Source organism: Myotis davidii, unplaced genomic scaffold (assembly GCF_000327345.1).
Source record: "Myotis davidii unplaced genomic scaffold, ASM32734v1 scaffold506, whole genome shotgun sequence".
In the NCBI taxonomy this organism is placed as follows: domain Eukaryota; kingdom Metazoa; phylum Chordata; class Mammalia; order Chiroptera; family Vespertilionidae; genus Myotis; species Myotis davidii.
The window spans coordinates 443,257-458,795 of NW_006297140.1; the positions used below are offsets into that span (position 1 = coordinate 443,257).

The 15,539-nt window shown below is 37.6% G+C and overlaps 1 protein-coding gene across 3 annotated transcripts in view; it reads right to left on the reverse strand.

The window, feature by feature from the left end:
* Nucleotides 1-15,539, reverse strand: part of SLC16A7 (solute carrier family 16 (monocarboxylate transporter), member 7) — a 137,878-nt gene that overhangs the window by 47,914 nt on the left and 74,425 nt on the right. For all 3 annotated transcript variants that reach the window (XM_015569803.1, XM_015569802.1, XM_006772734.2), the window contains 2 exons: nt 5,271-5,401; nt 2,642-2,888 (listed from right to left, as the gene is read on the reverse strand). In XM_015569803.1, coding sequence (XP_015425289.1) covers nt 2,642-2,858 — 217 coding nt within the window. In that variant the 5' untranslated portion in view covers nt 2,859-2,888; nt 5,271-5,401. The remainder of the gene's footprint in view (nt 1-2,641; nt 2,889-5,270; nt 5,402-15,539) is intronic.

Sequence of the window (15,539 nt, forward strand, 5' to 3'; positions counted from 1 at the left end):
CTTCATTTTTAATACGGACATCCGAAGGGAAGATAATACCTTGCTACCAAAGCCCAGATGCCAACTAATTACTACAAGAGACTCCAGCCCTGACATCATAGGCCAGGCCTCTGACCACACTCCATCTTACCCAGTGACCCCACTGTGGTGATTAATAGCTTGAGTGCTAAGCCCTAATGAGTGTGTCAGATCTTAGATGTTCCATAAGCTAATGCAATTAGCATTATGTTGAATAGGATATTTTAGTCACTTGGTAGAGAGATTCATGCTTTATAGGAAATTATATGCCTTTTCACCTTACGGTCTTTGCATTTATTTCATAATCATCATTCTAAAAGGCCTCTATAAATAGAGGCCTTTCAAATATTAAAGAAAAAATAAACACATCCTACGTTCACTGAACGGAGAATGATCGTTGGGGCATCAAGCTCTGTCTGAGCCTCACTGGATGCTACAGGAAGCCTGCGTTTCCCAGCAACCCCAAGCCCTGCCTCTAGGTAGGGAGGTGTAAGAGTTCTAACCAGTGGAATGAGCGCAGAAATGACTTTTTTTTTCCCTTCCAGATCTGGCCCCTAAAATATCCCATTGACTTTCCATGCTGCCGGCATTCATTCTCTGTCCAGATGGAGCAGATTTAGGGACACTACAGCGCCTTACGCAATGGCATAGCCACTGGGTGAAACACTGCTTGAGGATGCATTGCTGGAGCAAAATAAACTAGTATAGCCAGCCGCAAGGTGCTGGGACTTTGAGGTTGTTTGCTTAAAACTAATACAGTCAATTAAGACTTGACTTAATTAAAAAGTTATGTAATTTTTTTCTTGCTTATAAGTTCATCAACAATCTACTCAACATGAAATTATGAATATAAAGGACCTGAATTCTAAATTCAATAGAAATGTTAATTCACTAAAGGAATCTGTTTCCATTGTATTAAAAAGGGTGTGTGGGGGGGAGGCAACATATCTTAACATTAGCACATTGTGGAGCTCAGGACAAGATGACTTTGTGTGTTGCTCTAGCAAATCATTATAAAGAACCCTGACCCCTGGGATAGAGAAAGAAAACCTGAAGCACAATATCTACTACTTCTACAGTCATCAGAAATAGCAGTCATAAGCCTTCAAGCCACTTCCAAAGGAGGATCTCAGAAGGTGTTTTAGAAGCAGAATTTTTCAATGACATAGTCAAATAGCATTTTAAAGATACCTATTGTTACTGGGGGAGAAATGCACCAATTTAACATAAACAAACGGGTACGGGAGACATATACTGAATTAATGTAAAATTGCTAACATACAGAAAAGTGGAAAACATAGACACACACACACACACACACACACACTCACACACACAGGATTACTGGGGGAAATTTTTACCTGGTGTACAATAGACAATATACTAAAGAATAATTATTATGTCACTAAACAAATGACTTTGGTGGGCAAAGGCCTGAATTAGGTCTGCAATTTTCTTCAGGTAAAGAGGGAGACATGAGAAAGGCAGAACAGCACAGTGATGAAATGTTTAGGGTCTCAATTTCTATCTGCCACTAATGAGCTGTTTGACTTGGAAATACATTTTGTTTTCTCTCTATGTCCTCAGCTACAGAATGGAGAGAAGTTAATACTTATTTTATAGATTATTAAGAAGATTAGGTCATATGACACACAGCAAACATTTAGAGGGGTCTTAGCTGAAATTTAATACTAATAAATATTGGATATTTTTACTAATGATATAGTTTGATCACTATGAGCCATGTTATCCTCACTTGGAAAGAAACAAATTCCACTAGATGTTTTGTATGAGTACTTTAAGCAGTGTATTCTGAGTTTATACCTGTCTCTTAAAGTCACATATGCCATTGAAAAATGAAAACTCAAATCTAAATATTTCAATAAATGACTTAAAAAATCTATAAGACAGTCTGCTCTGCTGTTGAAATTGATTTAAAGAAGATAGGTGGCATACAAATGTACTAATTCATTTCTATATATACATATATAATATTTAACATTCAGAAACGACATGGTACTTTGATTTATTCATTATCCCTCATGAATAACCCTCATTTGAATATGAAATGTAACAAGATAATTGTCAGGCAACCATTTAAATTTTAAAGTGTCATATTTAGTGAGTACAGAGATAAAGAATTATTTCAATCATGCAAACCTGAATGGACCCAAAAGGCACATAATCACGCTCCATTTTCACAGCTTAAGGTGAAGTACTTCCTTGGCTTATCAACTGTCAACAACATTCACAGTTTCTCATTCAGGAGAAAACATTTCAACTAACAGTAGCATCGTAAGAGATGATATGAACACTGGACTATATAGACTTTATTCCAAATTAAATGGACCCTTAGAAGGTCAATAATTTAGTAAATCTTCGTTTGTACAAAGAAATCCTCATCCAAACAACTATTCTAGTAAGACTCAGAATGATGTGAATAGTTTAGGATACTGATTCACTAAAATTATTAAAAATTCCCTTCCAGTGACCAGTTTAGTTGATTTTAAGTGGCTCATATGAAAACAGGGTTTTACTATTTCAAAATGCTGCATGTACAACATTGTGGGGTGGATGAACAGTTTTCTTAATCCAGGATTATGTGTATTCAAAAGAGCCTTACCTCCTGCATACATTACAGCCAGCATAATGGATGATATCCAGGCTATTTCACTGTAGCTGGTGCTGAATATTTGCTGAATTTCTTTGAAGAATACTGTGATGGCTTTGGGGAATGCGTATGAGAATCCGATGGAGATAAAAGACGCTGCAACCACTACCCAGCCCCACCCTCCATCAGGAGGTGGGTGTAGTGGTGGGCCACCTGCAGGTGGTGGCATTTCTGCTCTTCTCTTTGCAATTCAGGTAACCTGTATTCAAATAATGAAATACAGATTTAAACCCTATTTTCATTTTTATATTTCACTCTTGATCGACATTAAAATAAATAGTATTTTCCAGTTAGAGCTACAACTATATCATCTTTCATGAATATTTTTAATACCCTTGTACTCAGAAAGTTTTCAGAAAAGAAACTTGAATAATGGATTGAGGTATGTAACTGACTGCTATGTGATAGGACCTGAAAGCATTTAATTTGTTTATGGAAGCAAACATTACTTGAAGAGAAGTTCAGATTTCAGATCTGTACTGAAGTACCAACCAAAAAAAATAAGAGCAATCTCAATCTGATTTCTAAGTATAAAGAAAATGGAGCTAGCGTCACTTAAAACTGAATATTTTTTAATACAAAATGTTTGAGTTTTTATATAACCATTTATTGAAAAAAAAATAACTGAGGTTACTTAAAAATATTTTAGCACAGATCTGTTTTCTAAACCTATAAGAATGCAATTCCAACCAAAGTTAATTTAGGTCATTAAAACCATACAATTTCTAATCTTATAGGTTTAGAAAATGTTTTAATGAAAGATTTTACATATTTTTGTAGCAATGATATTCTCTTAGTCAATGGATAGTACTTTATTGTTTATTAAAAGAAAGGTACTGTCTTTTTGGTTATGCCAAGGAACATAACTGTTTGCTTTACAACCCACTCTCTTGTGGAAACAATGATCACACATAATTTCATACAATTGATATTAAATTACAAACAACTTTCTTCCCTAACACTAATATTTGTTTGTATTATGCAACTTTACTGAATTCACTGATTAGTTCCAATAGTTTTTGGCAAAATCTTTGGGTTTCTGTAAACAGAGACAATTTTACTTCTTTCACTCTGATTTGGATGCCTTTGATATTTGTTTCTTGTGTAATTAGTCTGATTAGGACTTTAAGTATTTGATCACCATTTATTTGCCCTGTTCTACTAAATGATACATGCTGATGACATGAAAGATTTGAATGTCTTCAGTATACTGACAGTCTGCTTTTGTAATAATTTTTGCTTTCTTGGCAATAACCAAAATTATCTATATATTTAATTTGAATTTTGGCTTATACACAGGAGCACTGGAAATAATATATTTTTAAAAGTATTAATACTTTTAAGAAAGAAAGAGAAAAAGAGATGTTGTACATGTGGGTTAGATGAGCTGGAAATAGCAATCGACCATTGAAAGTTGTCTGAAGAATATGAATTTACATATTAGTGAAGTTTGTTAGTATATTTTAAAGTGGTCAAACTTCTTATTGCTTGAAAATATCTTTTTTTAAAAACATGGGAGAATACTAAGGAAATACCAAAGGCGTTTATGTGGGCATCTACTTTATTTTATTACCAGAGAGTACAAATAATTATGAAATTTAAAGACCTTATTCTGCAATTTTCCTGCTGTATAAAGGAATAAAAAATCTTTCATTATTAATTCATGAGTTTAAGCTCATAGCTTTTATTACATCTGCTATAGTAAACACTTAAAAATACAACTGGATGATTTATTTTTCAGTCATTTCAAGAGTCATAATAACATTTCTAACTAATTTTAATTCTACATTTTTAGATAACCATATCAAGTGAATAATATTGAAATTTACTAATATTCAATTATGTTATAAATATTAATATTAACATTTACTAATGAGCTAGGTTGATGTTGAGATTTCTATTTTACATATAGAAATCTATGCTCACAGAAAAAGTGAATTTATTGCCCGAACCAGGAGGTCACGGTTCGATTCCTGGTCAGAGCACATGCCTGGGTTGCCCGCTGGATTCCCAGTGAGGGGTGGGCAGGAGGCAGGCAATCAGTAATTCTCTCTCATCATTGATGTTTCTATCTCTTTCCTTCTCCTTTCCTCTCTGTTATCAATAAAAATATATTTTAAAAAAAGAAAAAAGTGAAACCATTATATGATTGAGCTGTTTTTTCCCTCTGCACAATTTAGCAGTTTATCTTAGTATATGATCTTTTATTTTCTATTTATAGCATATTTCCTTAATTTTAATTGTAACCACAGACTACAAATTACAAGTCACTAGTTATATACCTCTTAACACTTCCTTATCTCCTACCTGTTTTGTTTCTTCCATATAAATTGAAATCTGATGATATCTTAACTAAATCATTGCAAAGTAAACTCAAGACCAATTAACCCTTGAAAAATTATACTTTCGAGTTTGTCACCTGTTCATTATTAACAACTCTTGAGATGACTAATAGTCAAGGTCCAAATCAGACACACTCATTGGCCTCATTTATTGTCCCTTGCTCAATTCTATAATATTTTATACAACTTATGGCTTTTATTTGTTGGGGCATAATCAAGAAAACGAAGTATAGCTTTACCTGTTGACAGATTCCCACTTGTACAGACTTCTTTGGTTTATACGTGGAATTGGTAAGTCCAGTCACTATTCCTCGAAGTGTGGTATTTGAAGGCAATACAGGGAAGAGAGGTAGAGCAGACTCCAGATTATCTGAAAAAATAGAAAACACGGGTTACATATATAATTGAGTTCTACAAGCCTCACTGGAGCCACTAGCTATAACTCGTTCCAGTACTTTGGGACTAAGGTTTAATAATGAGCAAAATTGTATATACAGGATTGGGCAACAGTAGATTTGCAGTTCTGAGTATGCAAAACACAAAGTTTATTCATGTATTATTTATTAATTTTGTATTATTTTCCATATGAACAACTGTAAACCACTTTTGCCTCACCTTGCATGCATAGATACATATATCTAGGTTTATATTTCTTTGCCAATCCATTAAAAGGATAACTAAAGTATGAAGAAAATGATTAAATATGTGCATGAGAAAAAATATAAAATGAAGAATTAGTTTTTAAAACAATAAGCAACAATAGATTACATATCCACCGATATGAGAAGGAAATTTATTGGCAGTCATTGAGTGTAATACTGCCACTCAATAGTGTCAGTTAAAGAAAATATCCATTGACAATGAAAATAAGTAGAAAATTTAAAAGAAAATTATTAGAAATGCTATCAATAATACACATGTCTTACAATGAGACAGACAAGGTCATGAGAAAGAAAAGCATTTTAGGAACCTCTGATTTAGAATTCAAACATCCTAATCAAGCCTGGGCGACAGATGAACCTGCTAACCCTCCCTAATACATCAAATATCTTTATTTCATCTTAAATCTGGTGGTGACTGTATAGCAGCTAGTCCTTAAGCGTTTATTTGGTTTGGCCCAAACATTCCCTTGCTTAGTTTAACGCTAAGAAAAAGTCAACTCTTTCTATTGCATAACCAGCTGCCTGCCTTGCATCCAGGGCCACTTGACCTGAAGTGGTGAGTGAAAGCTGACCAGCCGCTAGGTCAGATGAGGTTGGTATGAGAGGATGAAGAAAGTCTGCGTTCTAGTAGCCAAGTCAGTGAGAAACTGAGGGGCGGGTCTAGAATGAAGACTGGAAATTAGAAAGTCATGGATAAAATCTGAGAAAGAAAGCCAAAATTAGAGTTTTAACTTGGGCTGAGAAGGATGAGCTCACCTAAATGGGCCTCCTAAGCCTGGGTCACAGCAGAGGGTACAGGGGCACATCCTTGGGAGCCTTGGTGAGTTTTTTAAGCCACATAGCTCAAACATAGCAGCTCCATCCTACCCCAAGGAACCAGCACATCCATAGGTAGGAAATACATTTTCTCTCTGTTCCCTCGGCAGAGAGAGCCGGCTTGAGTTCAGGGCAAAGCCTCAGAGGAAAGCATGAGGCATTCCTAAAAATTGGGCTCTGTCCCTCCAGTCTATGCCCAATTATCATTATGGTGTATGAAGGCCCACACAAGAGTCATAATAACAGAAATATGGACAAGTCCACGTTCTAAATTCTACAAAATTTTCACAGCGCCTTAACCTAACTAGTCTAGACCAATCCATATCTAGAGCTTTTCCTCCCTGGTAGGAATGGCAATAATAAAAGATTTTACATCCTTTTCTCTACATCGATTAATATAGTATATTTTAATACACATTTATGCAGATATTGTTATACAATTCATATATTGGCCTTTGGTTTTAAAAATAAAAGACAGTATTTTAGAATTTGTGTGTTTGATAAAAAAACACACACACACACACACACACACAAAGAAAAACACAAAGAACAAAAAAACAATAGAAGACCAATTCTTAAAGCAAGTGAGGAGGCTGTCCTTGAATTTGGGAAAGCAACTATTCTGGAAAGTTTCCTTCAGTCCAAATAGGCATATATCTTATTCTCCTCTAAAAAAAGAGTGTAAATTACTATAGCTGGAATCTGGGCAGTGGTTATCAGCAAATTTGGTTTATTTGCAATTCACATATATCCCATGTTTTATAATGGATTTTAGTTATAACAGAGTGCATTGAAAAAAAAGTACTTTAGAGCATTTCATATTTTTCTAAAGATTCAATTATCATAATCCCCAAAATTAAGAGAAAGTTGTATTTTTTAAATCACACTTATAGATGCAGATATAGAAAATCAGAGGTGTGAAGTGATTTTTCCAAAGTGTAACGTCCAACAAGTGATCAAATTGGTACCATGACGAGTATCTTTTTGTCTGGCCCATTGTCACTGATTCCACTTGAACACACCAACTTGGAGGCTGTTCTGGCAGCTTACAAATATCCTCCTTCAGTTTTGCCTCCATGATGAAGTCCCAAGTTCAATTCTTGCACATAATCTCTCCTGCCTTGTCCATTGGAATTCAAAAACTTGTTCTTTGGAATGGAAAATCCCAACTATCCTTCAAAATCTTTAGAAATTCATCATTGTTCCAACTTATTCATATCTATCTTTTTATACTGTTTTTTGAAAATACAGACGATAATATATCATTGTTGTTAACAAGAAGGTGACTTGATGACTACTGAAAATATCTGACTATTTCAGATATTTCAGAAGTTGTGGGGGAGGAATACACTTCCCTCTACCCTCCAGATTCTTCTGGCTCATCTAATAATCAAATAGACATGAGATAGATTAACTAGAGAAAAAAACCAAATTTAATACATACATATGTATGGGAACCCCACATACATGAGAGAGTCAGAGATCCCACATGTCCAAGAGCTTCAAAGATAGAAAGGGGGATTGAGGTATATAGGACACCCTGAGCTAGGGAGGGAATGAATCATGGGGGCTTCAAAGGGTCATTGCAGGATGGTAAGAGCAGATGTTTAGTAAATAGAAGTCTGCCCTGCTCTACAGATACATAAAGTTATCTCTGATAGTGTCTTACTATGGGTAAGATCCCTGATTCAAGTCCTTCTAGGGAGGGGCAGAAGTTTCTCCTGAGCCTGTGACTAGGTTTGCCTTTAGCTCAAAGTAATCTGCACACCACAGAGGCACATATTGGGGTGGCTCATTCTGAACCCCCACAGAGTGTTTTTCAAAAACTTATGTGGAAGGATATGCTAACCCCCAAGAACTTTGCCTTATCTTCTAGAAATCAATCTGTGTTGGTTACTTTATGAAGAAGACCTAGGATAAAGAAGTAATGCAACTAGGCCTGCCAGGCGTGGCTTTGTTGTTTGGAGCATCATTCCATACATTGAAAGGTTGCAGGTTGATTTTCGGTCAGGGCACACACCCAGGCTGTGGATTTGATCTCTGGTCAGAGTGCATTCCGAAGGCAACCGCTTAATGTTTCTCTATCACATTGATGTTTCTTCTCTCCCTCTCCCTTCTTTTCTCTCTAAAATTAATAAAAACATATCCTGGGTGAGAATTAAGAAAAAAAAATAAGTAATGAAAATATCAGTAATAGTCAATAGTTAGACTCTAGTATTATATTCAAGGGTCTTTCTCATTCAGTTGTACAGAATATCAGAATGTTTCTTTAGATGTTTTATGAATAATTATTTCTTCAACTTACCAAACCTAAATCAGGATACACCAATTTAATAGTCTATGCCAGGGGTGTGGAACTTTTTTTCTGCCAAGGGCCATTTGGGTATTTATAACATCAGTTGTGGGCCATACAAAATTATCAACTTAAAAATTAGCCTGGTGAACTTGGCCAAACATTTAATTAACTCACCCCCTAATGACGTGGCGGGGCCAGACCAAATGATTTTGTGGGCCTTATAGAGCAAGCACGTGTGTCGGACGTTCTGTGGCATCCAGAAGTTTATGTTTCAAAATACAGTCCAGAAATAATGTACTTAGCAAACTAATCCCAAATTGAATCAGTAGTGGTTAGGAGACGATTGGCTTCACAATAAATTTTTCTAGATAGTTGCAGTGGTTCTCAACCTTCCTAATGCCGTGACCCTTTAATACAATTCCTCATGTTGTGGTCTCCCCCAACCATAAAATTATTTTTATTGCTACTTCATAACTTTAATTTTGCTACTGTTATGAATCGTAATGTAAATATCTGATATGCAGGATGTATTTTCATTGTTCACGACCCACAGGGTGAGAACCACTGGTTTAGAGATTAAAGCACGAGTTATTCTTTACATCTTACCTCTAAAACGGCCTGTTTTCACCTAAAGGAATTAATACGCTCCTTTGCTCTCTATTTCCTCTTTATTATATAAAAGGATATAGGAATGCCAAATTAATGTACAATGTTTAAGTTTAGGTGACAACTCGCCCAACTTTATAACAGGAATTAAGCTGAACCGAATATTTTCTTTTCCAACACATTACTGAATTAAAATTGGAATCTAGTCCCGGAAAGTTGTGTTTGTTTGGTTTTTTTTTTTTAAAGTGGTCCATCTTTTAAACCCTACTGACTGATTCACGTTGACAACTAGACAAGAGAGGTGTCAATAGTGCATGGCCCACAAAATGTCAGTAACACAAAACCTATTTTTAGATGTAAATTATAGCTGCAGTTAAAAGGACTCTGAAAATGTTCATTGTAATAGGGTCAAACTAACTAAAATTGTTTTTATAATGGGAAAATAATATGAACCAGCACAGAATTATTTATGAAAAATTAGACATTGATATCCCATACTAAACAGTTCCCCTAATACTATACTTGTAGAATTTTGAAAAGACAATTATAGTGGGCTGAATAGTGACTGCCAAAAAGGATGTCCATATCCTGTCCTAACCCCCAGATCTATAATATGCTTTACCTGGTCCTATAGACTGAATATTTGTGTTCCCCCCAAAATTCTCATGTTAATATCTAATCTCCAGTATGATGGCATTAGGAGATGGGGCTTTTGGAAGGCGATTAGGTCATTAGAGTGAAGACTTTGTAAACGGAATTACTACCCTTATAAATGAGGTCCCAGAGAGCTCCCTGAAATACTTACACATGTGAAAGTGGCTTTGGAACTGCGTGACAGGGAGTTTTGAGGTACATACTAGAAAAAGATTATTGCCTGTAAATGACTGTTGAGAGCAATTCTGGTGAGAGCCTAGAAAGAAAAGCACAGAGCTATAGAGAGAGCCTACATCTTCTTAAAAGAATACCTGCCATCTTAAATAGAAAACGGTAGAAATACAGAACATAAAGGCCATTCTAATGAAGTCTCAGGTGGAAATGAGGAAAATGTTACTGGACAATGGGGGATAGAATGTCCTTGTTATAAAGTGGAAAAGAGCTTGGCTAAATTATGATCGTCTTCTAACTTCTACTGTAGGAGCGGTGATGAAATTGGACATTTAGCTGAAGACATTTCTAAACAAAATGTTGAAGGAGTGGCCTTGATTCCTCCTGGCTCCTTAGAGGAAGAAGCCAGAAGAGAGTAGTGAGCGAGAGAGCGAGCACAGGGATGGTGGGTTGCAGGAGCGGAGCACTGCCCGAATCAAAGGAGCTTGTTTCTTCAAGCTCTTCTGGCAGCGATTCTGACAGTGAAGTTGACAAAGAGTTAAAGAGGAGAAAGCACATTTCTTCAGAAAAAACTATAAAGGAGCAAAAGACTGGTGATGTCAGAGGAATGGCAGCATAAGGGTTCAACTGTTCTTTTCTCCTGGACATTTCAACAAGTTAACCATCTATAATTCCACAAAGAAATCCCTTCCCTGCTCAACACAGATCCACACCTGAGAGACCCTCACAATGAAACACGTAAAGGTGGGATCCGGAATTAAATGGGAAAATGAGAAGAGAGAAAAGCGCAGCTGGCCCGCAGATGCAGCTCTGTAGCCTGTAGCTCAGGGCTCGGCCTGCAGGGAGAAGGAAGAAAGCTGGCAGTAGCAGGCACTTCTATTGGCCGGGCTGGAGGAACAGAGGGTTGTGGGGCCAGAGGGAGCAGGGAGCCCAGCAGGGTGAGCATGGAGCAGGGAGAGAGCGAACATCCCTATGTTTCAGCATTACACACGGTGGCCAAGGCATGGAAACAACCAGTGTCCCGCAATAGAGAACTGGATAAAGAAGATGTGGCACATACACACGATGGAATAGTACTCAGCCATAAGAAAGGATGAAACAGTGCTGTTTGCAACATGGATGCACTTCGAGAACATTATGCTAAGTGAAACCAGTCAGTCAGAAAAAGCTAAAGTTAAAAAGCTAAGATTTCACTCATATGTGGGATATAAAACTGAAACTCATGAACACAAACAGCATTGTGGTGATTGCCAGAAGGAAGGGGATGGGAGGAGAAGGCGGTCCTAATGTAAAGTGACAGGAGAAGGTTTGACTCTGGGTGATGGGCACATGGTGCAATAGACAGATGTTGTAACATCGGAACCCACATCTGAAACCTATATGTTCATGTTGACCAAGGTCGCCCCAATCAATTTAATAAAAAAATAAATAAAATAAAATAAGAAGCAAAAGACTACTGAAGCTTCAAGAGTCCGTCATCTTCTAAGCAGTAGAGATAATGTTTCAGACTGGGAAAATGAGGTCTGTCAGCGTTCTGGACTTGAAAGGAAAAGTCCTAACTGATATTAGAGAATGTTGGATGGATCCAGAAAGTGAAATGAAACCAGAAGAAAAGGTATTTCCTTAAATCCCAAGCAATGGAGCCAGCTGAAGGAACAGATTTCTGGCATTGATGATGTAGCAAGAAAACTGTAAAGTCAGAGCCATATAAAACCTGTACTGATCTAGTTGGTTTGACCTGTCTTTTCACAATGGCTTTTCTTTTTTAATCTTTATTGCTGAAAGCATTACATATGTCCTCTCCCCTCCCCCTAATTTATCCCCTCCAACTCACCCTTACCCCCAGCCCAAGGCTTTTTTTTAAAAAAAATGTTTTCCAATCTATTGTATATTTGGATTGCAGAACAATTTGGAAGGATACTTTTTTTAATGTGCATGATTTAAAATGTTCAGAAGAGAGAAATGAATGAAGGCAGGCTGTTAATCAAAAAGGAAGCAGCACTTAAATATTTGGAAGGTTCTCAGACCATCCATACTGAAAAGAATGAGAAAGTGTGGTAAAAAGAAAAACACTGAAGGAATGGACAAAACACCATTCCACAAGATTAGTCATACATTTCTACAGAAGCCTGAGTTACTATAAGACAGTGGAAAAATGAACCCCAAGACAATTCAGAAATCCTGCAAAGCTGTTCATCCCTCACAGGCCCAGAGTACCAGGGCCCCAGGGGCAGAGTGGTTTCAAAGGAGGGTCTGTCTGAGCATGTGGGACTTTGGCATGTGCTGCTTCACTCATTGGTTCTGCTCTCTGCACTCCAGCACTGAGCCCCCTGGCTGCCCCAGGTGCAGTTCCAGTGGGCCCAAGTATGAGGTTATTGTGGTCACCCCTCTGGAAGATACAGGCTGAAAACTGTCATGGTTTACAAACTCTTCCACCATCTCTGCCTGAGTGCAGAATGCAAGAGCCATGGGGCATGGCTGTCTCCACCTAGATTTCAAAAGATGCCTGGCAGAGCTGCAGGCTCCGGATCCCATCCAGGAAGAGCCATAGATATCAGGGGCAGAGCCCAAGCAGAGGACTGCTGCAGGGGTGGGGCTCTGCAGACAGCCCCAACCAGGCCATGCCCAGGGGAGCCCTGAAGAACCAGTGAACTCCAGCCCATTAGAGTCCTGCAGGTGAGAGTACAGTCCCAGTGAGTCCAGAAGGCAGAACATCCAGTCAAAGAAGATCATACTTGACCACGTGACAATATTGTTTGCTCTTAAAGTTTAATGTTGGGTTTGGGACTTACTTAGGACCTGTTACCCGCTTCTTCTTTCCTATTTCTCCCTTTGGAATGAGAGTAGATAGCCTATACCTGCCTCACCATTATACTTTGAAATATTTACAAGTTCACAGCGGGAGAGGAATTTGCCTCAGGATGATTCATACCTAAAGTCTTACCCATATTGGATTTCCATGACATTTAGATGAGATTTTGGACTTTTGAATTTTAAGCTGATGCTGGAACAAGACTATTATTGGGGCTATTAGGATGGAATCAATGTATTTTCATGAGAGAAGAATTTCAACTGTAGAAGACCAGGTGTGGAATGCTATAGACTAAATGTTTATGCCGCCCTCCACCCCCATTCATATGTAGAATCTAATCTTCACTGTGAGGAGGAATTTGGAAGGCGCCTAGGTGATGAGGGTGGATCCCTCATGAATAGGCTTAGATAGGATCAGTGCCCTTATAAAAGAAGGCCACCAGGAGAGCTCCTTTGTCCCTTCTGCCTTGTGAGAAGACACAAGAAGATGGCCATGTATGAACCACGAAGCTGGTTCTCACGAGGCACTGAATCTGCTAGCACCTATTTAACCTTGGACTTTCCAGCCTCCAGAAAGCCATCCAGTCTACAGAATTTTGTTATAGTAACTCCAACAGGCTAAGATTAATGGCAAAAAAGTCTGATTAGGTTAAAGAATTGAAGAGAGGAGCTTATCCTGGATTAGCCAGGTGGTCCCTAAAAGCAATCACATGCATTTTCATAAGAAAGAGGCAGATGTGGCTCAGTGGTTGAGTGTAGACCTATGAACCAGGAGGTATCTGTTTGATTTCCGGTCAGGGCACATGGCTGAGTTGCAGGCTCAATCCCTTGGAAAAATTTAAATATATATATATCACAATAAATGTCACAGTATTATAATAAAGTGTTGTAACCCTTTGAGCAAGTGACTTTCACACTGGTTCTTAGTTTGCTTTTTTGTAAAAAAAAAAGAAAGAAAGAAAGACAGAAAGAAAGAAAAATAGAGTAGGATTAAGTGTTCCCTGATGTTCTTTTTCAGCTCATATTTGATTCTCTGACACCAAAATAGTCCTATTTATAAACTTAGCATGTGAAAAACATATTTCTCCCTTTCTCTGGGAAAATGCTACTGCCATTCAAAAATAACTAATGAACAGATAGACAGTATCTGAGCAAGTTTTCCAAGATTCTAAAAACTATAGGCTGAATGTGAAAAGTTCATTTGAAAGAAAAAAGTGAGGGAATTCCAGTATGTAAACAGACAGGGACGTGTACTTAATTAAATACTAGAGGCTACTAAAGGTCAAGCATTAGTTCCTTAAATGTGTTTAGAATTGTATTCAATTCCCAAATCACAATTTAGTTTCCAAAAAAGCTCTTGTATGACATCCTCAGAGGATGGTATACATCTGAATAGTTCTTCATTTCCCATGATTAAACTATTGAAGTATATTGTCTTGTGCTATAAAAGAATATGATCCCAGGATAACATATTTGCCAATGATACTTCTGGTAAGAGGTTAATCTCCAAAATATATAAAGAAATTATACAAATAAACACCAGAAAGACAAACAACCCAATTAAAAATGGGCAAAGGACCTGACTAGACACGTCTCTGAAGAGGTACTACAGATGCCAATAGACATATGAAAAAAATGCTCAACATCATTAATTATCAGAGATATGCAAATTAAAACCACAATGAGACAGCATCTCACACCTGTCATGATAGCTACCAACAATAAATCAACTAACAACAAGTGCTGGCAAGGATGTGAAAAAAATGATCCTACACCCACTGTTGGTGGGAATGCTGACTGGTGCAACCACTATGGAAAACAGTATGGAGTTTCCGCAAAAAATTAAAACTGAAACTGTCTTTTGACCCAGAGATTCCACTTCTTGGAATATATCCTAAGAATCTCAAAACACCAATTTGAAAGAATATATGCACCCCTATGTTCACTGCAGGGTGTTTACAATAGCCAAGATCTGGAAACAGCTCAAGTGCCTATCAGTAGATGAGTGGATAAAAATGCTGTGTTACACATTTACACAATGGAATACTAGCTGGACCTGGAGATTATTATGCTAAGTGAAATAAATCAGTCAAAGAAAAATAGCATATGATTTCACTTATATGTGGAATCTAATGAGAAAATAAACTGAAGAACAAATTAGAAATAGAGGCATGGATACATAGAATAGACTGGCAGTTGTCAAAGGAAAGGGGTGTTGAGAGACTAGGTAAAAAAAGGTGAAAGGATTAACTAAAAAATGAATATACTAGAGGTCCGGTGCACAGATTCGTGCACTGGTGGGGACCCTCAGCCTGGCCTGCACCCTCTCACAATCCAGGACCTCTCGGGGGATGTCAGAGAGCTAGTTTCAGCCCAATCTCCGCAGGCCAGGCCAAGGGACGGGCACCAGAAGCAGAGCTCATGGCTGGCAAGCGCTGCTGTGGTAGAGTGAGCCTCTCCCAATCGATCTCAGCAGACACAGTGGGGCTGGA